The sequence below is a fragment of the Rousettus aegyptiacus genome, unplaced genomic scaffold (genome assembly GCF_014176215.1).
Source record: "Rousettus aegyptiacus isolate mRouAeg1 unplaced genomic scaffold, mRouAeg1.p scaffold_m13_p_7, whole genome shotgun sequence".
Taxonomy (NCBI): domain Eukaryota; kingdom Metazoa; phylum Chordata; class Mammalia; order Chiroptera; family Pteropodidae; genus Rousettus; species Rousettus aegyptiacus.
The window spans coordinates 101,333,409-101,355,173 of NW_023416310.1; the positions used below are offsets into that span (position 1 = coordinate 101,333,409).

Consider the following 21,765-nt stretch of genomic DNA (forward strand, 5'->3'; position numbering starts at 1 on the left):
GACAAGGCAGCTTGGCTCTCGGGCAAGGGTGGGCAGTACCAGGTCCTCAGTCATCTGCTCTGGTGGTGGCCCGGCAGCTCTCCTTTCTGTCCTTTCCAGGCCCAGCCTGAGCCAGAGGCTAAGCCGACAATGGCAGCCCTTGGCTCAAACTCTCTCTCCATCCTGCTATTTCTATTGCATGTAATTCAACATGAAAGTACAGCTTTTTGGGTTAAGCACTGCCCTCCTTAACCGTGCACACTCAGATGAAAACAGCTGCAGAGGTCTGCTGCCCTCTGATTTCCTGATCTGTTAAATGCATGTGGATGGCCGGAGAAGAAGAAGAGAGATAAAAAACTGATGGCACAGGCCCGAATCCTGTAGGATGAGGGCAGAGAGAAAGAACGCACAGGTCCTCTTCTGCCTCTGCGGCAGCTGCCTTCCTCAGCACCCACACGCAGGTGCACAGGGGTCAGGGAGGCTCGCCCCTCCTGCCCCAGCACTGGCAGAGAGACACTGGGACTTCTGGTGTGCGCCTGTTCATATGCAAGTCACTCCTGCACTGCTATGGCTCTGGCACTACCTGGGTGTCCCCAATGAACCAGAAAGCTCTCTGAGGGCAGGCCTGATGCCCACATTCCAATCTCTGGCTCCTAGCCTAACAACATGCATCTTGGCCTCCTAACTAGAGGATGCAGGGTAGGGGTGGAGCCAGTGGCCCCTGCACCACGCCCCACCAGGCCCCAAAGATACAACCTCCTTGGAACCCAGGCCTCTGAGCGTGTGCATGCCAACGGTGGCAGAGGTGGGTAAGGAAGGCCTACCTCGACACAGATCTTGTTCAATAAGTTTCATCTGTAGGTGAAATATCTGCTCCTGGAGTTTGCAGATGGCGTGTTTCGTTCTTTCGCGCCTTGTCACCATGTAGCACAGATTTCTAACCTGAGGAAGCACAAGAGAGATTTTCCACCTTATTCAAGGGTAACCATCCCTGACCTCCCAGTTCTGGGGGCCACCACTGCCTAACCTGCCCAGGGCATCTGAGAATCAATTCCCAGACCCTGAATGTGTCCCTCAGCCCTAAGCCACAATTCTCTGATCCAAAACATGGGGCCAAGTACAGCTTTAGTCCTGTGGCTCCTGGCGGAGCCAGAGTGGGCAGAGAGAGCATCTGGTTAGCTCTAGCTGGTGACGCCACCTTCCTCCTCTCAGCTTTAACTTCCCGGCCCAGTCAGCCATGCTGTTCTCCCCTACATACACTACACAGTGCCCTGAGACTCTCACGACGTCACCAAGTCCATCCCTCTGCCTCCCAACCAAGGCCTCTCTGCCACCAAAGAAACTCTTTAGCCACAAGCATCACGGCAAAACCACCTCCCACCCTGAGACACAAAAGACCACGGTGCATGGTGCAGAGAGAGCTCCAGTGGAACAGCTTAGGACAGGCAGTCTCCAACCCACCTGGGTACACCTGCTGCACTAGGACCTGAGTCAGGCCTGCTCTGGTCAAGGCTCCCATGTCCCCTCGGTTGAGCCCGCTCAGCCAGAGACAGAACTCATCATGAAGAAGGGCAAGGGCCTCTCTGAGGCCAGCCAGGAAAAGTGTCCTAGGGCCTGGGATTCACGTTTGCAGAACTCGTGGGGCACGAACACTCCGTGCAGCCGGTCTGGAAGACCCCGAAGGACAGGCCACACTGCTCCCTTTCCACTGTTCCCCAGTGTGTCCATCCTCACAGGCTCCTCTCAGGGTACAACACGTTTCTGGGCCATGATCAGGCCCCCTTCCTCAAGACATTTCCTTGTGCTGGTGTCATCTTCAGCTCAGGTCAGGACCCCCAGCAGCAGGGACCGACGGCCAGGAGCTGCTGAACTGGAATCCTGAGCCCCACACCAAGGTCTTTTCCAGCTAAAAATAATATTCTGTCTCCAGCTGGGTTCCATCTTCAAGGGTGAGTTCAAGCTTCCTGTGCTTAAGCTGCCGGCGGGTGGCCTGTGCATTGCAGGGCCCCTGGCCCGTTGTCATGACCACCATTTTTCCTGGTCTGGGAGTGATCAGACCTCTCTGTAGGCACGGGCAGCCTCCTCCCCGCCCTGGGCCTCATTTCGAAGGAGACCCTGGAATGACTGCTCCAATCTCAGCCTCCATAGGACGGGCTCTGCATGGATTCTCAGTGGCACTCAACATTGGCGTGTGCGTCTAAACCAGACTGTGAGCACCAGGCCCTTCTAGTGGCCCAGCCTGAGAGCCCTTGCTCTGGCATACTGGCACTGCCTGACTCTCTCTCTCAAGCCCATGACTCCTTCAGGACTTCCCGCCAACCAACCTCCTCCCACACATCCCTGAGCACAGGATGTGGCTCTGTGAACTCATGCTGTGTTGGGTGCTGGGCTCTGTGGTGAGCAATGTCATCTGGGCCCTTTTCTCCTGAGGGCCTGCTGCCCAACTGGGCAGATAAACACTGACCAAGTCCTGACAGGATCAGGCAGCCCTGACCCAGACTTGGTGATAAGGAAGGCCCCCTAGAGAAAGGGGCAGCCAGGCCAAGTGGGAGTTGATCACAGAGAAGGGGACAGGCTGGGGACAAGGAATCCAGAGTAAGGCCAGGCAGGAGAGAGGCAGAGTGAGGCCTTGTGGCCAGTGCCAGGTGCTGAGGCCTGACTGAGCCAGGCCAAGTGGAGCTGTGCAGGAACTTTGGCAGGGGTGGGGTGCAGGGCGTGTAAGTGCTGAGCCCCCGGAGCCATCCTTAAGGACCCGGTTCCTCTTCACCTGCTCCACAGCTGACCCATCAGCAAGCCCTGTCAGTCCTTCCCAGGGAGTGACGCCTCGCCATCAGCTCCCTCGCCTCCTGATCACCCCCATCACCTTCACCTGGACAACCATCCATTCGGACCCCTCTGCTATCCCAGAACGATCTTCTTAAAATGCAAATCCTCTAATGGCTTCTGTACCGGGTTGAATAGTGGCCCCTGCCCAAATGTATGTCCACCTGGAACCTCAGATGCAATTAATTAAGATGAGGTCATACTGGCTATGAGTGAGCCCTAAATCCATCGACTAGTGTCCTCACAGAAGGCCATGTGATGACACATACGGGGAGAATGCTAAGTGATGACAGAGGCAGACTGGAGCCATGGGTCTGCAAGTCAAGGGTGCCCAGGGCTGCTGGCAACCACCAGAGCTGGGGCAGAGGCATGCGACAGGTTCTACCTCAGAGCTTCCGGGGGGAATCGGCCTTGCCGACTTCTGGCCTCTAGAACCGTGAGAAAAAGAATTTCTGTTGTTTAAAGCCACCAAGTTTGTAGTACGCAGTCATAGGAGCCCTAAGAAACAAATATAGTTTCTTTCCTGTACACTTGAAAACACCAGGGCGTCTATGACCATGCCACCCTGAATGTGCCCCATCTTGTCTGATCTTGGAAGCTAAGCAGGGTTGGGCCTGGTTAGTACTTGGATGAGAGACCACCCTGAAATACCAGGTGCTGTAGGAGTTAAGAAAGAAAGAAAAAGAAAACACCAAGGCCACAGCCCAAAGCCTTGTTCAACCTGACCCACCATCATCTCAGAGTCCACATCTCGCTGTCCTCCAGGCCACAACTGCATTGTCCCCCAGCCGCTTTCCCTCGGTACCCAGCCCACTTCTGCCTTGAGGCCTTGGAATATATTCATCTCTTGGCCTGGAATGCTCTTCGCCCCTCTCTTCCCAAGGCTGGACCTCATGCTTAAGGTCCTGGCTCAAATGTCAGCTTCAGAAGGCCTTCCCTGTCCACTGCATCTAAGCAGACCAATATTTTCTCCCCGTGGCCTGGTCTGTTTCCTTCCTGGCAGTCACATGGCCCAGTGTGCATAGGGTCAGTGGGGATGAAGAGAGACGGATGGATTCATGGCTCCTTTGGAGATCTCAAAACAAAAGTCAGTATATGTAACTTAAAAACAGATCAGTCGAGGTCCAGCTTTGAAAAATTTAAAGGGGAGTTTCCTCACCCTTTAAACCTAACCTCTCTAAGGGTGAGGGCCAGATGAGGTGAGGCTCTGAGTTGCAGACTTCTCCCCAGAAGAACTGTGAGTTATACTTATTTACTTCCTATTAAAATACACACACAGCTTTTTGGGTACATACTGTCTTCCATCTGAAACTCTAGAGGAAGGGATCCTAAAGCATGCCCTAATGAGTACTGATACCAAGATCCCTGAAGTGGCTGGTGAAAAACACAGATTCCCAGGCTTGAGGGCCTGTCTGGGGGTGGGGCCCTCAGATACACATCTCAAGCAGCACAGTGCGATCAGAACTGCTGCCCTAGGCCAGGGGGCCTCCAGGGTGAGCTGCGCAGGCCATTGAGTTAAATATAAATAGTTCATCACCAGATAGGAAGAAAATATGAGAACTTCTACTGGCATATTTTTTGATCCTATTAGAAATTCTGATGATATTTGTCTCATATAATGGTGGACATGAATGAGATATTACAAAAACAATATTATTCCAGGTAAATGCTCAATTTTTTTTCCTGATTGGGGCACACTACACAATCAGTAATGTCTGGAGTTTCCTGCTTTGTAAGAGGAATATTTCTTTCTGTGAGAACCCAAATGATACATTCTCTGGTTGGTACACTGGTCACATGTGACTCCTTATTCCCACTTCACGCTGGAATCATCAATGATGTGTCTAATTTCTCCCAAGACTCTTGGTAACATAGCCGTCTGTTACTAAATGTTGTAGGATTCCTCTTCTATGGCGGCTTTGGGGGACAAATTATTAATACTACCTTAGAAGCTCACCCAGGCTATCAGGATTCTTACATTGTCTTTATTGTTTTTGCTGATTACAAAGACAAAATGTTCTCTTAAAAAAAAAATCAGAGTACAGAAATGAATCAAGTAGAAAAGTCCCCCCAAACTAGGGTGGGGATTGGTTAAAAAAAGAAAAAAAAAAAAGCAGTTTAACATTCTGATGAAGTTGTTTTCACATCGACAAGTTTTGCAGAGAGAACCTGGAATATGGGCTGAGAAGGGGGAGGGGCAGGGAGGACTCCCGGCCAGTTAGCTTACGCTAGAATGGACCAGGGTTGGAGATGGAGAGGTTGTAGGAGGAGCAGGCTTGGACCTGTGGGTGTGCTGGGCATGAGACGCTGGAGCTCAGGGGAAGGTGTGGGCTAGAGCCAGCTTCCTGATAGGGAGCAAAGCAGTGGGTGGATGTAGTATTGAGAGGTCAGGCCTAGCGTGGTGAATGATCACAAGGAGGAACCCAAGAGGGGATCTGGTATGAGCACCAGAGTTTGTAAACACCAAGGGCATCAGACAGTGGCAAATATTGCTGAGAAGGCCAAGGGGATAAGAATAGAGATGGAACCACTGGACACAGGAAGTTGGAGGCTGTTGGTCCTGGTGGAAGGTTCTGGAAGAGGGTTGTGGCAGAAGCGTGCCCAGAGAGGGAAGCGAGGAAGTGAGAGCAGTAAGGGATGACAGTAAAGAAGAGATGGGGGCGATGGAGATGGGGAGAGGATCTGCTTTTGAAGATGGGAGAAGGTGAAACAGGTTCAGGTGCTGTGACATCCTGAAGACAGAGGAGGAATAGGAGAGCAGCCCGTGTGCTGCGCGTGTGGGCTGGGAAGGGATCCCTGAGGAGGAGGGGTGGGGGAGCCCGGAGGAAAAGCGGAGGAGAGACACACAGGACTCCCCTGGCAGGAAGCTGGAGGGCTCTGGTCTGAGGAACGGGAGGCGAGGCTGTGTGCGAAGAGGAAGGGGAGCCCTGAGGAAGGTGGAGCAGGAGCGGAGACAGGTGGTGTGCTGGGGAACTCAGAATGCTGCGGGCGTAGGTCCTGCCAAGACTGGGGGGCAGGCATCTTGGGGGACCCGCCTGCTCACTGCTGTGGAATCGCTCCTGGTGGGCAAAGAGTGGCTCCCTCTGGCTGAGGCTCTGCCAGGGGTGTGGCTTCCACGCAGGGGCCAGAGCACAGGCAGTGAGCTAACGCCAGATGGGGTGGTAGTGAGGAAAACGGGACAGTGAAGGGTGGGGGGCCTGGAAGGCGACTGGGCAGGGAGAATAGGAGGCTGTGGTTAAGGAGGAGGATGTGGGGATCTGGGGACAGGGAGTAACTGGAAGCAGTGACAGGGCTTGAGTGGGGTGGGGTACTAATGGCTAAGAAAAGTCCCAGAGATGAGAGCTATGGGGGGTTGAGAAGCCAGAGAGAATGGTGGAAGCCGAGGCTGCCCAGGACAAGGTAGGCTTTGGTGGGAGGCCAAGCAGACCACAGTCCAGACACTGAGGACAATCGATGAGGTGTCACCAATTGACAAGGAAGAAGGTACAAGTGGATGGGTGGGGGGAGGGTGGCAGGCTCTTCGTCTCTTGGGAGAGCTACCGAAAATGAGGCCTGGGGGAGTTCCTACGTGACTGACCTCTGGAGTGGGGATGGTCTGAGAGCTGCCCCTGTCCTTATTGGCCTCATTCCAGCCAAGTCAGGCTCTTGAATAAACTGGTAACCAGATCCAGGGCCACAGGCAGCGAAGCCTTATGCAGCCCGAACTGCCTTCCTGGTTGCTAGGGGACACCAGCTGAGCTTGTCGGGCTGATGTCAGTGCTGCAATTTTTTTGTCAGCTGTGAATAACTCTGGGAGGCTGCAGTGGCCATGCCTTCCAGAGCTGCCCGGCAGGGCAGGCTTACGGCTGAAATGTTAGAAAGGCACACCTTCCAGGCTGAACAGAAAATGGGATTTTATGCTGGTATTGGCAGCATGGCCCCGGCTCCTCCTTCACTCAGCAAACCCACCACCTGGCCTTGGGGACAAATCAACCAGGGAGGATGCCCTGTGGCCCCCAGGTCCTGGCACTGGGCCTGCCTGTCGGTCCTCCAAGGAGCCCGCCGTCCGAGCAGGCCACCCTTCCATGAGCCAGAGAAGCAACGATAATCACCACAAACACGGAGGGCACCGTGCTTAGCTCTGTCCCTTATCTTCACTGTGGTCTCAAGGCCAGTTCCATCCGTATTCCCATTCTACTGACAGGGAAACTGAAACTCAGAGAAGTGAAAACTGAAACTCCAAAGGCACAGAGCTGGGAAGTGCTGGAACTGGATGCAAACCCAGGTTACCCAAGGTCCTCATCTCTTGCCTTGCCTCGCCTCCCAGATGCGGTCAGCCCGAGTTGGCCTGGTGCCCAGTCACAGGGATGCTCTCGGCCTTCAGCTCTGGGCCATGGTCAGGGCCACCAATAGTCATAGGTCTTTGCAGAAAGCCTCTCCTGTGGCATAGCTCATGGCTTTGTTCACTCATTCAAGTCACCCACACATGGCTGTGAAAGGCCCCAAGGCCAGGCCTGGAGTGGGTCGGCCTGGCAACACAGGTTGCTGACTCCTTCCGCTCCTCAGTCTGCCAGGGCTGTGTACTCCCTCACCATCCTCCCAGCTGGGGCCAATAGCCCAGCTCAGTGGCTGTTGGAGAAGCAGCATTTTATTCTGACAGAGCCCTTCTGGGCTCAAAGAAGCTACATAGACTTTTCCTGGCAAAAGAGTAGGCTAGTTCACACATGCCTTTGGAGGGCTCAGCCCCTCAGCCAGAGGGGTCTGTGGCAGCTCTGGTTGCCTAGACCCCCGGAGCTGGCCTCAGCCGGCTGGCTGGCATGCCAGCCCTTGACGACCTCGAACCCTGGGCGCACCTGTACCAGCTAATAAGGCTGTAGAGAGGTCTGGGGACTGATAAGAGGATGCTTTTACCCGAGAAATGTACAGAACAGAGAATAAGCCAACAACCCTCTTTCTGAGAAACCCCTTCCACATTCATCTCAAGCCCTGGAACACACACAGTCCTCTGAGGCTTTCTGTCACTTCTCTAAGCCCCAGTTTCCTCATCTGCTCATTGAGGGGCTGAGAGTGTCTACTTTTTGCATATTTATCCATGATTAAAACAGTGAGCCCACCCTCTGGTCTCCCCACATAGCCCAGCCAGGGTCAGATCTGATAAAAACATCAGGAGTAAAAGCAGGTGTTTGCACCAGAGACCCAGGAGTGGAGGAGACCTGGGACTAGGGGAGACCTGGGAGTCGGGGAGACCCAGGGGTGGAGACTCATGGCTGGCCTGAGGACAACTATGGCAGTGGCTTTGGTCTCAGAAGCATCTGTACCTGATGATCCTGCCACATGAGACAGAAGGCTGGGCTGCCCAGGAAGTGGTATCTGCGATGTAGGTGGCATTGTCCTCTGCCCTGGCTGGAGCCAGGATATTTAGTGCCATCCTCCCGCCCCCACCCTTCCTGCTACCCCGACCCTGTCTGAGAGCTGGAGGCCCTCAGCCCGAGCGTGGGCTCACAGCAGTCCTGGTGAGCCATGGCTGCTCCAGGGTGGTGAAGCGAAGAGGGAAGGCCTCCCAGGATGGCCCGCCAGGCAGGTGGGTGGGTGGGAAGCAGGGGCACTCACCCTCTCCAAGTCCTGCCGCAGGTGTGTGAAGAGTTTCAGGCGGCGGTAGAGGACATCTTGCTCCTGCTGTGCCAGGTTGTCCACCTCGTCGGTCTTGGGGGTCAGCAGCGGCTGGTTGGCATTGGCTTTCCTCTTCAGCTTCCAGTACTGGTAGATGAAGTCAACCAGAGCCTCGGCCAGGTCCAGGCGCTCGGCCACCTCAGCCGGCTCCACCAGCTCGTAGAAGTCTTCCTCCAGCTGCTGCAGCCGCTGCTTGCGCAGGGTCACCTTCTCCAGGTCCTCGGCAGCTGGGCTGGGCTCCACAGGCTCAGACGTGGGCTCACCCCTCGGGCCGCCATCACTGTGCTCCTGGCAGAATGACTTGAACTTGACCTCATCGTTGTCTGCTAATATAGTCCTCATTTCCAGGCTATGGTCAAAGGCGCATGTGACGTGGAAAGCTGTGACGCAAGAAGGCATGGAGCACTGGAGGGACAGGAAGGGCAACGTCAGGCATGAAGGGAGCCCTGGCAGGAGGGAAGAAGGATGTGGGGCATCCCCCAGGGAATGCAGAATGCAGAATGCTGGCGAGACCCGAAACAAAATGGCAAGGGCTCCCAACAACCTGCGGGGTTGGAAGGAGAAAGCTATGGCAGATGGGGAGGGGGAAATGGAAAGGAAACAGGGTTTAGCACCTTATATGGGGGGGATCAACAATCAGATGACTGGACAACCCCTCTGGGGCAAGCTGCACGTCCGTGTGGGCAAAATGACTTTGAAATCAGAAGCGACAAAAGAAAAGAGGCTGACGATGGGTCACTACCTCTTCCTTTGCCCTCTAGAAAGAGGGGCTGGACTTGGACCCCTTCCTTCCCTTCTTGCCCAGGCAGACAGGGCCAACCAGGGCCTCCCCTCCCGCCCAGTCTTGGATGGAGGCTGCTTGCAGCTATTAACTGTTTCGGCAGCAACCCATCTGACTATTAAAGTGTCCCTTTCTGCTGCACTCACAAGCCATTCTGAAAGTCTCACAAATGGGTGGAGGCACATCTGGTGTTTGCAATGACAACTGTTCCTTGGAGAGACGAGGGAGAGGATGCCCCATCTCCCAACCTATAGACCAGCAGCATCAGTATCACTTGGGAACTTGCTAGAAAAGCAAATTCTCATCCCTACTGAAGATCTACTGAATCAGGACCTCTGTGGGTAGGCCCAGCCATCTGTGTTTAAATAAGTCCTCCGGGTAATACTGATCACACTAGAATCTGGCAACTGCTGCCGCGGACAGACCCGCGTAGCCCTGCCCTTTATCAGGAGAGCCTAGTAGCTTAACTGGAGGAAGTTTGATTCCTGGCCCTCCCACAGGTCAAGTTTGGTCAGAAGTGCGGTCAATATATCTATTAACCCCAAAGACACTTGCTCTTGGGGGAAGTGAGAGTCCTCAGGCCTGTAACGCGGTGGTGAGCCTTGGCTCTCAGGCCTGCGCCCTGTGCCTAGAGGGACTGGGATGGGGGAATGTCTCCCAGTGGGATTCTGACCCCTTGGCTCAGCAGTGGCTGTGTGCACAGCACCATGGGGGCCGGTGAAAGGTGCTGGCAGTTGGTTCTCACACAGGCTGTGGAGCAGCAGCGGGGCGAAGTGGCCACGTACCTGGATGCAGGTGCCTGTGCACTCCTTGCAAAGGCTGCAGGACAGAGCCCAGCGGCTGGCTGGGATGTGCGAGATCTTGGTGATGGGCTCCATCTTTTCGGGGCAGCCGATGCTGACCTGGGCGGGACATGGAGAGCAGTGTCAGGCTTCTCATCCTCAGCCTGCCCCAAGGAGCCCAAATGGGGGCTCTCTGCTGAAACCAGGCAGGAGGCAGACAGGGCAGAGGGAGAGTCCCTAAATTCCAAGTCCTTCCTGACTGTCCCAAGCTGACTGCTAGGCTGAGCACATTAGTGTATGCTTACCTGTGATAAATCTTACATTACCTGTGACTGTGGCAAAATGCACATCGGTGTGTGTAATTGACTAAGGGTGTGTGCCTATGACTATGTGGCACTCAAGACAGAGATGCTTCTGTGTGTGTGTGTGTGTGTGTGTGTGTGTGTGTGTGTGTACACACGTAATGAATGACTATATGCAAGGTCCCCCTCTCTTCTGTACCTCTAGCCTTTGTAATAGCACATTTGGAGTTCTTATAACTTGTATTTAGTTTCAGGGGCAGCAAGTAGAGCCCCCAAGGCAGCATTTTCTTCTTTGAGGCCTCAGGGTTTTCCTGCCCAATGGGAATGTGCTTTTGTTTAGCCCCTCCTATGTGGACAGGCCTACGACCATGCCCAAATCTCCTGGGCACAACCTGTCCTCCCACTGCTCATGCCTGAGGATGGAAGAAGGGCCCCTATCCAGAGATCTTGAATCAAAAGGCCCCCACAGTGGGCTCTCTGTTGGTTCTCTCTGGCCCTGCTGTGTCCAGCCCAGGATATACTCAGAGAGAGTCTTAGCCTTCAAGATGCTGATCAGGGAGCAAGTGATTATTGCTGACACAATTGCCATCATCACAGAAGCCTGTAGTGTGAGTCTCAGCAAAGACCTTCAGACTGGGAGCCCAGGAAGGTGAGGCCTTCTGACAAGGCTACCTGGCTTGCTTCCAGGCACAGTCAGCTTTGGAGCAGGGCCTCATTCTAGGTCATGGCACACAGTAGGGCCAGAGCTAGAACTCCAGTAAATTTCAGCATTTCCTATTTCAAATAAAATGGGATGCCTTCTGGGAGCCCAGGGTCTTAGATAACTCACAGTGGGCCCAGCCTGTCATCCACAGTCCCTCCTCACTGACCCAAGCCCACCCCTCTATCTAGCCACAGCCACAGCCACAGCAGCAGGCCCACTACCCAACTTTTTTCTTTTATTAAGACGAGACAACCCTAGGTTGATCTCACAGATTTCAAGAACCTTGTCATCTTACAATTCCTTATTTTTTATTTTTTTATGCCTATAGCACTTGGTCTTCCTAGGTGGTCTCCCATCTAAGTACTAATCAGACCTGACCCTGGCTTAGCTTCAGCGATCAGATGGGATTGGGCTTGTTCAGAGTGGCATGGCCGTAGACTATGTAACTTTTAACAAGACTCACTACCCGATTTCCTTTAAAGTCAGTTGACTTATTTTATTTTAAACAGGCAGCTTGACTTTGGTTGGAACCACTGCTTAGCTGGGGTACCCTCAACCTGCTTTCCCTGGAGCTAGCTTTGACCTACCACTGGATCCCCCAGGAGCCCATAATCTCATTTTCCCATGAAAACCACAACCCAAGTTCTGCCAAAGTCCACTGGCCAAGTTCCCTGTGGGCTGTACCCCAGTTCAACACCTGAGATCTCCTCATTTAATGTGGCCCATCACCTCGTGCTACTTGAGTTCTGAGTTCCACGCAGACCCACTTCCCCAGGGCTGCTCCCCATGGCTATTCCCCAGGGCTGCCCACCCTCATGTCTGCCCACCTCAGGAATCCACAGAGCGCAGCTGACGTGCACCCATTTGGTCCCACTTCTGGTGGGCTTCAAGGCTCCTCCTCGCTTGGGGCAGAGCAGGCACTTTGGCTGGACACCCAGGGCACACGTCCGGCACAGCCAGCTGCCTGTGGGCACCTTGAGGATCCCATAGCATGCCTGGGGAGAGAGCAGGGGGTCATGTATCAGAGGCATTGGCCAAACCGCATCGAGTCAGTGGTCAACTACGAATGGTTCCAGCCCAAGCTCCAGGTAGGAGCAAGGAAGCTACACTGTTACCAGGCTCTGGCAAGGAGACCTCCCCCGAAGGTTATAAAGCAAAGGCTCTTCTTTGCCTGCTTTGTGTGCCTGAAAGGTCACCATTTCACAGTCCTGTGAAAGGGCTCAGGTCTGCCCTCTGCTGGGAGGACAGTCACTTTAGGCAGAGGTTTCTCATGAGTGATGATGGACCTCAGAAGTGTCCACGAACTGCTTCGAGTTGAGTACAAATTCTGTATATATATTGCCTGAGGACAAAGAGCAGAGCTTTCACCTTTTTTTCCCACAGGGATCTCTGCCAAGAGGTATCCTCCTGGTCAAGCCTAGGACTGATAGACCTAAGAGCGGCTGTGTCTAAGGGACATGGATGAATGACGGAGTACTGCCAACCCACTCGCCAGCTAGGTGAAGCCCCTCGGAGCTCCCCGGGAGCTACTCAAGCAGCAGTGGGTAGGTGCAGGGGCATCAAAGTCAGAGACAAAGTAGGTCCACTGTGTTTCAGTCAGGTCTTCTTCTGCAGTAAGGCCCAGAGATGCCTAAGACCTAGGGCCCTAGACCCAAGATCAAGATGGGGGCCTTGATCAGGAAGGACAGTTTATAATTATCAATAATGGTAACAAATACTTATAGCCTGTATGATATTGTTCTGTGAAAATAACTCACAGTAAGTAACTTACTTCTCACAACTTACTTTTATTTATATAGTTGAAGAAGTAGAGGTCCAGAGAGGTTAAGAAACTTGCCCAAAGCCACAGAGCTTGTAAAGGCAGATCCACAATTTGAAACCAGGCAGCCTGGCTCTAGGCTTTGCTCTCAGTCACTACACTGTGCTGCCTCTCCGTAAGTTCAGAACAATGAGGAGTCGAGAAGGAGGGCGGAGTAGTGTGTTCAGTAGGCAAAGTCTGAGGGAGGCTGACGGGAGAGGGCAGAAACACCATCCAATGGATAATTACTCAAGTCTGCCTGACGGAGCTGGACCAAGGGGCCCTGGGTGTCCCTGGCTCCTCAGGGTACTCAGGCCAAGCCCCTTCTTCCCCCCTTGCCCTCCTTCATAGGGGCCTGCCCACCTGGTGCACGCAGACATTGCATTTGTCACAGAAGACCATCTCGTTTCCATCTTCACCCTCAGGAGAGCGGCACACGTCACACACAACGTCCTCATCATACTCGATGCCCAGCCCCTCCTGGGTCTCGATGGCCCGCACCATATTCTGGTGGCACAGTGTCTCCAGCTCCTCCAGCACACGCTCTAGGGTCAGCTCGTCCAGCTCTGGTCTCTCTGTGAGGACAGCAGGGGAGGGTGTGAGGAGCCCGCGTTTCAGGACAGATGTACAGGAGGGTCTGCACTCCCCTACTATGACCTGGACAAATGCGTGTACTGTCATGGGCTTAAGCTCCATTGTCTGAAAACTGAATGGGCTGGACCTTCCGATCTCAAAGGGGGTCTGTTGTGTTCTGACTTCAGACAGCCTGGCTGGGACCACACACACACACACGTGAACATGCAGATAACATGGAAGAATCTCTGGGATGTGGCTGGCTCCATGGGGAATCCACTGCTTGTGCTGCGTGTATGGGGGGATCTCTGAAGGCGGCTGCTTATGACAGAGCTGGTCTTTCCTCACCATGTTAGTGGGTTTGAGCCAGGAGGTTGACTCGACTCAACCCCACTTGTCATCCTAGAATCACTTGTGTGCTCCCTCACTCTTTATGTAACAGGCAGGCTTATTAACAATATTCCCAAGAACTCTGTAGATTACATGCTATTATCACCCTTCACCTGACACCTATGAAAACTGAGGCACAGAGATACCAAATAACTTCTCCAATCAGTGGTGCTGCAGGGACCATCTCCCCAGATCCATTCAGTGCCAAAGCCCAGTTGTGGCCTCTGCCCTTCTAAGGGTGAGGATGCTGGGGTTAAGGAGCAAAACCTGCCTGGCCTGCCCCAATCCCATTCTCGGCCTGGCAGGTCACCTACCCATCTCCTTGAGCTCCGAGTTGATGAGCTCCAGCCAATAGGCGTCAATCTCGTCCAGGTCATAGCGGCTGCCCCCTGGCCAATCAGGCTGGGAGCCCTCGCCAAGTTCAGAGCTGCTAGGGGACACTTGGGAGGGGGGGCCTTCCAGCGGCGGGAGGATCCTAGGAAATCAAGAGGGGGAGTCATGAGGGGAGGGACCCTCAGTCTGCTACCCTCGCTAGGTCTGGGGGCCTCCAGTGAGTTGGCCAGCCCAGGTGAAAAGCTGGTGGACAAGTGAGGTGAGACTTTGGTGCCAAGCAGAGCCCACCTCCTTCCTCTCCCTTCTTATACTTCCTCCTCCCACCTGCCCACCCTGCAGTCTCAGATGACTGTGACTAAGCAGGGCAGGAGACCAACGGGTTGTGGGGCAGAGCTGGGGATAGGAGCGGGGTTGACCCACAACCCTTGCGCAATCCATAAACTCCATCCTGCCCAGAGCACACCCCTTACTTCCCCTCCCACCAGGGCACTTGGGTCTTAGCAGAAGCCCCAAGATCTGGATATGTCCTGCCCAGAACTGTGGAAAGCATCCCAAGTGCTATCCTGGGCAGTGCCCAGTGCCAGCCACTCTGGGACAAGTGGGATAGAGCTAGGTGGCTCCAGGTCCTTCAGCATAATTCTTAAGGCTGGAGAGAGGCCAGGGGTGTCTCCATACCTTGAAAAGCCTTAGGCCCTCCTTCACCTACAGCCTGAGGGGAACTGAATCCAGGTCTCCTCTGGGGTAAGGCTGTTTTCACTACTGCAGCCCAGAGTGGTCTAAAGGTTTAAAAGGTTTACCGCTATAGAGGACACAGTGTTACTCACACACCTAGCCCTTCCTCCAGAAAAACTGTTACCTGAGCCACGAGTCTCCGCCTACAGTGCTCCCCGCCCCAAGATGGAAGCCTCCTCCCTTGGATACTAAAAGATGCACCTACAACAGTCCGAGGATCACAGTCCAGGTGGGCCCTCCCTCAGCTTGGAGCAAAGCCTCACTCTGCCACTTACTGTGTGACTCTGGGCAATCCACTTAACTTCTCTGTGTCCCAGTGACCTCATCCCCCAAAATGGGCTAATAATAATAGTATTTCCTTCCTATGACTGGAGTGAGGATGAAATGGATAAACACTTGTAATGCTCTTAGAACAGTGCCTGGCACACAGTGAGCAATATATACATGTGAGTGTATATTTTAAGAAGTCACTTTGCTCCTCCTGAAATGGAATATTAGGGCTTTTGCCCTGCGAGGGCAGTTTCTTCTCTTGGTTCAGCTGTGTGCTGCCCCTCAGTTCCTGATGCCAGTTAAAATGCCAGCTCCCCCCACCCCCCACCGGTTGCCATGGTTATTGCTGCAGAGCATGGCCTCCATCTGGCCAGTCCTGCTGGGGCTGAGAGGCCCCTCACTTGCCCGAGAGGCCTCCTGGGGTCGGAGGCAGGGCTGCCAGGGGCTGTGACTCAGCGCCCGAATGGAGAGAGGAGGGCAGGGCCTTGGATGGCACAGAGACAGAGCCGAGCTATGGGGAGGGCTCCTGGGCTCCAGGAAATGCCCTGGGTGTCAGCAAGAGGGGCAGGAAGGATAGAGACAGGAGGCAGACTGGCCAGGAGGGAGGCCCAGAGGAGGTTGAGGGGGGCAAGGAGAAAGGCAAAGGGCTTGGTGCCACCTTTCCCCACACAGAGGCCCAGTTTAGGGAAGGCCTTAGACGATGACAATGGCATGACTAACAGGTCATTCAAAATAGAAGCAAGACAAAGAGTCTTAGTCCTAAGAAATTCTGCCTTTCTTCATGAGGTTCTTACTTGAATCAATACATTTCTTTAAAAACACAGACTGATTTTGCTGTTGTGACTTTGCTTTGTGTCCCCAGCATGTGCTTACTCAAGGTTTTGGGTAATCTTTGTCCAAATGCTCACCACCTATTGGCATAATGATGACCTGTGTGGTCGGTCAGCTGCCACCTGGCCAGAGCTCTTGGGGCTAAGATCACGTTTCTTCTTTCTCCAGGAAGCTGGGGTTAAGGGGCTCACAAAGAAAAGGCATTTCCTGTGCTTCCTGGGCCTCTCACCTTCATCTGTTTGGCCTCCTCTGGCTCTGGCTAAGAAGGAAGTACTCTCGCCAGGCATGGACCAACATGACCCTAGGCCAGGGCCTCGGTCTCAGTGGTAACCAGCAGGACTGAGGTCGGCTGAGAGGAGGTGTCAGATAGCTGGGCTGGAGTCTGGGGAGTCTCTACTCTAAATGACCAAACAGACACCTGAGGTTGGTTTGGCCCTGGGCTGAGTCTCTTGGCCACACTGAGGGAACAGCATAGACCCTCACTCAATTCTTGATCTGGGGGAAAGACAGATTCACATTACCCAGATAAATTTCAGACCATGAGGTGGCCAGACTGGCCTAAGGGCCAAAGAGGACCAGGCAAGGAGGAAAGGACAGAGTGAGTCAGGGTAGCAGCTGGAGGTGGGCTGCCAGATCCAGCATGTAGAATAATCATGGCACAAGGCTCTCTCTGGGCCTCAATGGGGCAATCCAGGGCTTGTTCCCGTGGCCTATGATTTCTTGCTCGGCCTGCTAGGCCCTGACGGTCATGCAGGGAATTCCCCAGAATTTCCCAACTTCCTCATCTATAAAATGGGAACAGTAATACATACTTTCTGGGGCTAAAATGGTAATTAAATGAGAAGATGAACCTAACAGGGTCAGCACAGTAAGTTGTCAGGAAGAGCGTTCCTGTAACAACACTGACCGCAGAGGCTGACATGCTGGCTTCCAGATGGGGGCCATGCAGTAGGAGGCACTCGGGAAAATGGAGGCACCGCGTGGGAGGGAAACAGGGGAACACGGGGCATGGAAAACTCACCAAGGGAACACCTCCTCCCCTCCATCCCCAGTCTATCCTGAGAGAGCATGGACAGGCCAGGAGTGCCTGGTTCCTGTCAACTTAAAGCAGCTGTGTGTATGTGGGGAACACACCTAGTAGATCCAGAGCTGTCTGAACACGTGCTCTGCTGCTCTTGATGTCAACAGATAAAGCACTGGGCAGGCAGACCGAAGCCAAGCTACTGGTGTGGAAGCATCTGCAATTAATTACCCAGGCCAGCGGATGTTTCTGGAACCCCCTGACACTGACATCAAGGAGAAAGGACAGGCTGCTAGGCTAAGCTTAATCGGGCCTCACCCCTCTCTGCCCAGCTGGTGGCCCGCCCCTCCCCCTCATCACCCTAGCCCTTGGGCTGCGTTTTCTCATTCCATCTGTACCACCACACCAGGCAGGTACTGTTCTCAGACCCGTTTGACAGGGGAAGGAACAGGCTCAAAGAGCGCAGTAACAGTTCTTCAGTCTGCAGAGGTAAGGGTGTGAAACTGGCTAGAAGCCTGACCCACGTTCCTGGCCCTGGGCAGGAGCCTATGTGGAAAATGAGTTCTTTCTCCAAATCTCACATGTACTCCTTTCTGGAGAGGCTTGGAGCTCCCTGGTTCTCCAAAGGCCCCAGCCAAGTGCTGGTAGGCATTCAGCCCTCAGGAGCCACAGGAGGATGAGCTCTGCCTAGCACCCAATCCTCACTGAGCACCCGAGCAGGAATTAGTCTGCTTCATTTCTGTAATCCCATGCCCAGCACAGGTCTGGCAACAAGCGGGCACTGGGTATCTGTGAGCCAGTCATGGGTGCAGCTGCCAGGAAGCAACAGCATCAATGTCATGGGAGGTGACGGCTGTGACCTTTGCCCTAGGCCTGGTCAAAAGGGCCTAAGTGACAGCCATGGGGCTGCGAAAGCCAGGAGGGGTCTGCCAATAACACAAGCTGCCCAGCTCTGGAGGGCTGGTGGGCGGGGAAGGCCAGAACAGCAGGTCCCTCTGCCCCAAGACTGACTTGGAGGGTTTCCCAGGGTGCAGAAAACAACACTTGGCTGAACTCTGCTGCTGGCGGCAAGGTCCATGGCCATGGGGCCACCTCCTGACAAGAGCACCAGGGGGTCTCTGATCCACAAGCCCAGAAGGCTATGAAGCCCAGCGAGGACTCAGCCCTGACCAAGCTCTGACAAGGGGGCTCCTCAGATGCTGGTCACAGCAACTGCTTCCTGAGCATCCACTGGGTGCACACAACTGTCTCCCATTCAGGCCTCCTTAAAAAGGTTTAAGCATGGTTTATCCCTGTGTTAAGGACTAGTTAAAAGCCTGGAAATATCCCTGATGAGCTGTGCTGCGGGACCCAGTTTGGACTGTCATCAAGCTAATCCATGGCTAGTTTTCACCAAGTCCTTGTGTGCCAGGCCCTGTGCCAAGTGCCTTTCCTGCATCATTTCTCTACATTATCTTGACCACCGTAAGAGGCAGGTGTTATTGTCATCATTCCTGTTTCACAGACAAGGAAATCGAGGCCCAGGGAGATTATATTTCTGACTCGATGTAACACTGAATGTGAGTGGCCATTCGAACTCAGGTTGTCTGGTTCCAAAACTGAAAGGTAAACTACCAGTATTTCTGGAACATTTCAATGGTTTACGGGCCAAAAGAATCTAAGAGCAGAGTTGAGCTAGAGAGGAATCCCAGGACTGGCAGGTGCCTTGCTGGGTCCTTGTCTCCCCTTCCTCCGCTGCCTGTGGCCCTTGGGCCTGGGCTGCCTGGCTCACCTCACCACAGGCTCTGGAATGGCCTCTGCCCCAGCGGGCACTTGCACGCCTTTCTCCCATTCCTGTCGCCATGGGTCCGCCAGGATGTAATAGTCATCCGGGCTGAGCTGGTACGAGTCTGGGATCTTCATGGCTGTGATCAAGTCTGTCCGGAAAACCTGGTGGGAACAAGGGTGGAGAGAGTGGTTTCAGACTGCTTCTGGGTGGTCTGCTCCACAGGACAGAGGAGGAAGAGGCAAACGCAACTCTTAAGTCAGAAGGCGACACAAATGTACTACGTACAATAATGCATCTTCTCTGAAGCCAGCAAGATGCTCAATAAATGTGTTGAATGTGTTCTGAAGTATTAAAGGACAAGAATTGAGTGATGAATGTGAATAGACCTCAGACAGAAGAAAAAACACTGGGAAAGGCAAAAAACAAATCAAAATTTTTAAAAAAGAGGAAAAATCATATGGAAGAAAGGCCTGTGTGAGCATTATACTGTCATTAAGAAACTGTTCAGGGTTTTTCAGCTGAAGGTTTAAAATTATGCTTGCAGTTGCACCATAGGCACAAGTGGAGGTGTTAAGAGCGCAGGCCACCAATCCCAGGCAAAGGAAATGCCAGGACCATATGCAAATAGCTGAGCAGAGGCTGGGGTTTGTGGCAGCCTAAAGACCTTCCGTTGGTCAGGGTCTCCTCGGTCCCTCAAGAACAAGGATACCACGTGCTCCGCCCAGCAGAAGCTCCACAGTTGCATCCTGTGTGTGTGATAAGGTAGGAGGAAGATGAGGCTGAATCCTTCTCAGTCAAGTCCATCTGAGTTCCCTCAGAGACAGGCCATAAGCGGCTACACCCTCACACTCAGATTTTTCTTCTGGTCACTCAGGGGAAACTGCTCTTCTCAAAATTCTGTCTGTTGCTTCCTCTCCACTGCAAAATAATCTCCAAGCCCAGCCCCAGCAGCGCCGGCAGTGCCCCTCCTGCCTGACCTCGCTGTGACCTCCCAGCAAAGGCTGCTGCAGGACTTGGTGGCAGTTCGACTATGTGACTTGCTTAGGTCCTGACTTTCCCAGTGATCATCACACGAGAGTCACAAGTTAAAGGAGAATTTGCATCACCGAGACAAGAGAAACCACTTCAAGGAGTCAGTCCCCTGGGCCTCACACCAAACTCCAAGTCCTGGACCCTCTCCAGGAAAAGTCAGCATCTGCTGGCCTTCCGGAGGCTCGTAACAAACCCATTTACAGTAACCTCAGCCTGATCAGCGCCTATCTCACTGGCTGTGTGTGTCTCATTCAAATCTAGGGCCATAACAGCAAGGAAACAACTGAAATGGGGGCACCAAGGGGGTTCGAGGCAGCAGCTTGCAGAAACCTAATTAATGCCTGCGTCTAGCTAGAGCGCCCTGGCTTGAAAAAGGTCGAGTTTCTTGAAGACTCCATTTTTCCAATATATTTTAATTGTTAAGACCAACACCCTGGTGCTCACTTTGGCAGCACATGTACTAAAACTGGAACGATAGAGAGATTAGCATGGCCCTTGTGCAAGGATGACACGCAAATTCGTGGCGCATTCCGTAAAAAAGACTAACACTCTAACGTTTAATTAGGATGCCAGTGTGAAAAAAAAATTTATGAGATTACGATTAAATGTTAATTAAACAGAAGATGGAATGTGGCAAAGATTTTATAGCCCTGATAATTTGCATATCTTATTAGCAAGCAGTACGCTGGCTGATACCAGAACACAAACTTGGGCACTCTCGGTACTTTTTTCAGGGCCTTTCCCAGCTGCAGCCTGGGCCTTACTTCCCTCTGGGCCCTAGTACAGGACCCGGTGGATGAACAGAACCCACAGTGGACTCATCATCGCCTTGCAGTTCTTTCGACCCAGGCAAGCAAAGGGGAATGACAGCCAAACCCTGCTGCTCTGATGCCACAGGCTGTTGTTTAAGCAGCACCTCCTCCAGGATTCCTTCTCTGATCACCCTGATTCAGGGAGCACTGACTACCCAACAGGGCCACTTTCCAGCCCATCATCCTGCCCTTACTTCCTGGCACTCTCACTTGCGAAGATGTCGCTGGTTTCTCATCATTCTCCTGCCACACCCACCTGTCCTGTACTCTGATACATTCTCAGTGCCAGGAACATAGTAGGTACTCAGTAAACAGTGACTGGTGAATGAATGAATGAATGAATGGGCCTCTCTGAGAAATTATCTGAATAGTCTGAGGCCCCCTGCTGGCTCTCAGTGGTGCTTTTTGAATCCCCATTACTAACAGGGTGACACAACTCGTGGATATACCCAGAGCTGAAACCCCAAGCACATGCACCTGAACAGAGCAACACAGTCTCTGGTCTGCAGGGCTTGAAGCCTAAGGACCAAGCTGCTGCCCAAGCTGGAGTCCAAGAGAAGAGAGCGCCATGCCAGACCAGCTGGGGAATGGTGGCTCTGACTTAGAAACAGCCTTGGCACTGAGAACTCAGAGCAGGAAGGAATCCCAGGCTCAACTTGGTCAGGAAGAGAGGAGTCTGGTCCCAAGAGAGCTCCAAGTTTTGTCCTGGGTCACTCAGAGAACAGGTGGCAGACTGGACACCAGAGGACTCATGGAAGCGCAGTACCATCATAATGCTGCCGGCCTATGCTTACAGAGTGCCCTGTGCCTGATGCCAGTGTAAGGGCTGTTCTTGAATTAATTTATTACGACTCTGTGAGGTAGGTGCTAAACCTGGGACTCAGGTTAGTTAAACAGCCTATTACAAGGTCCCACATGTTGAAAGCAGCAAAGAAGCCCAGGCCAAGACAACTCCTGCGCCATCCAGCACTGTCTCACAGGCCCCCTACCCCTATCTATGGACACAGGGCTCACTGCCAGTGCCCCTGAGTTAACCTAAAGTCAAATCAGGTGGCTTCCCCAAGGGCTGGAATATGCAAATCAGATGGAGGCTTTTGCAAGCTGCAACTGCCTGAAGGGTGAGCTGTGGGGCCTACCAGGCCCTGTGTCCACGTGATACAGTATCCAGAGCACTTTTCTCCCTTGG

The 21,765-nt window shown here is 53.4% G+C and overlaps 1 protein-coding gene, 1 non-coding gene and 1 pseudogene across 7 annotated transcripts in view; 2 read left to right on the forward strand and 1 right to left on the reverse strand.

The window, feature by feature from the left end:
* The window catches only part of JADE2 (jade family PHD finger 2), a 49,148-nt gene that overhangs the window by 7,641 nt on the left and 19,742 nt on the right, over positions 1–21,765 (reverse strand). For all 6 annotated transcript variants that reach the window (XM_016137665.2, XM_016137661.2, XM_016137662.2 and 3 more), the window contains exons 4-10: positions 18,739–18,896; positions 14,095–14,255; positions 13,181–13,392; positions 11,847–12,014; positions 10,018–10,134; positions 8,392–8,856; positions 804–921 (exon numbers count right to left, since the gene is read on the reverse strand). In XM_016137665.2, coding sequence (XP_015993151.1) covers positions 804–921; positions 8,392–8,856; positions 10,018–10,134; positions 11,847–12,014; positions 13,181–13,392; positions 14,095–14,255; positions 18,739–18,896 — 1,399 coding nt within the window. The remainder of the gene's footprint in view (positions 1–803; positions 922–8,391; positions 8,857–10,017; positions 10,135–11,846; positions 12,015–13,180; positions 13,393–14,094; positions 14,256–18,738; positions 18,897–21,765) is intronic.
* Positions 3,350–3,468, forward strand: LOC118606334 (annotated as a pseudogene).
* On the forward strand, positions 20,204–20,307 carry LOC118605847. The gene has a single exon (XR_004952255.1). It is a non-coding gene; the product is annotated as a U6 spliceosomal RNA (small nuclear RNA).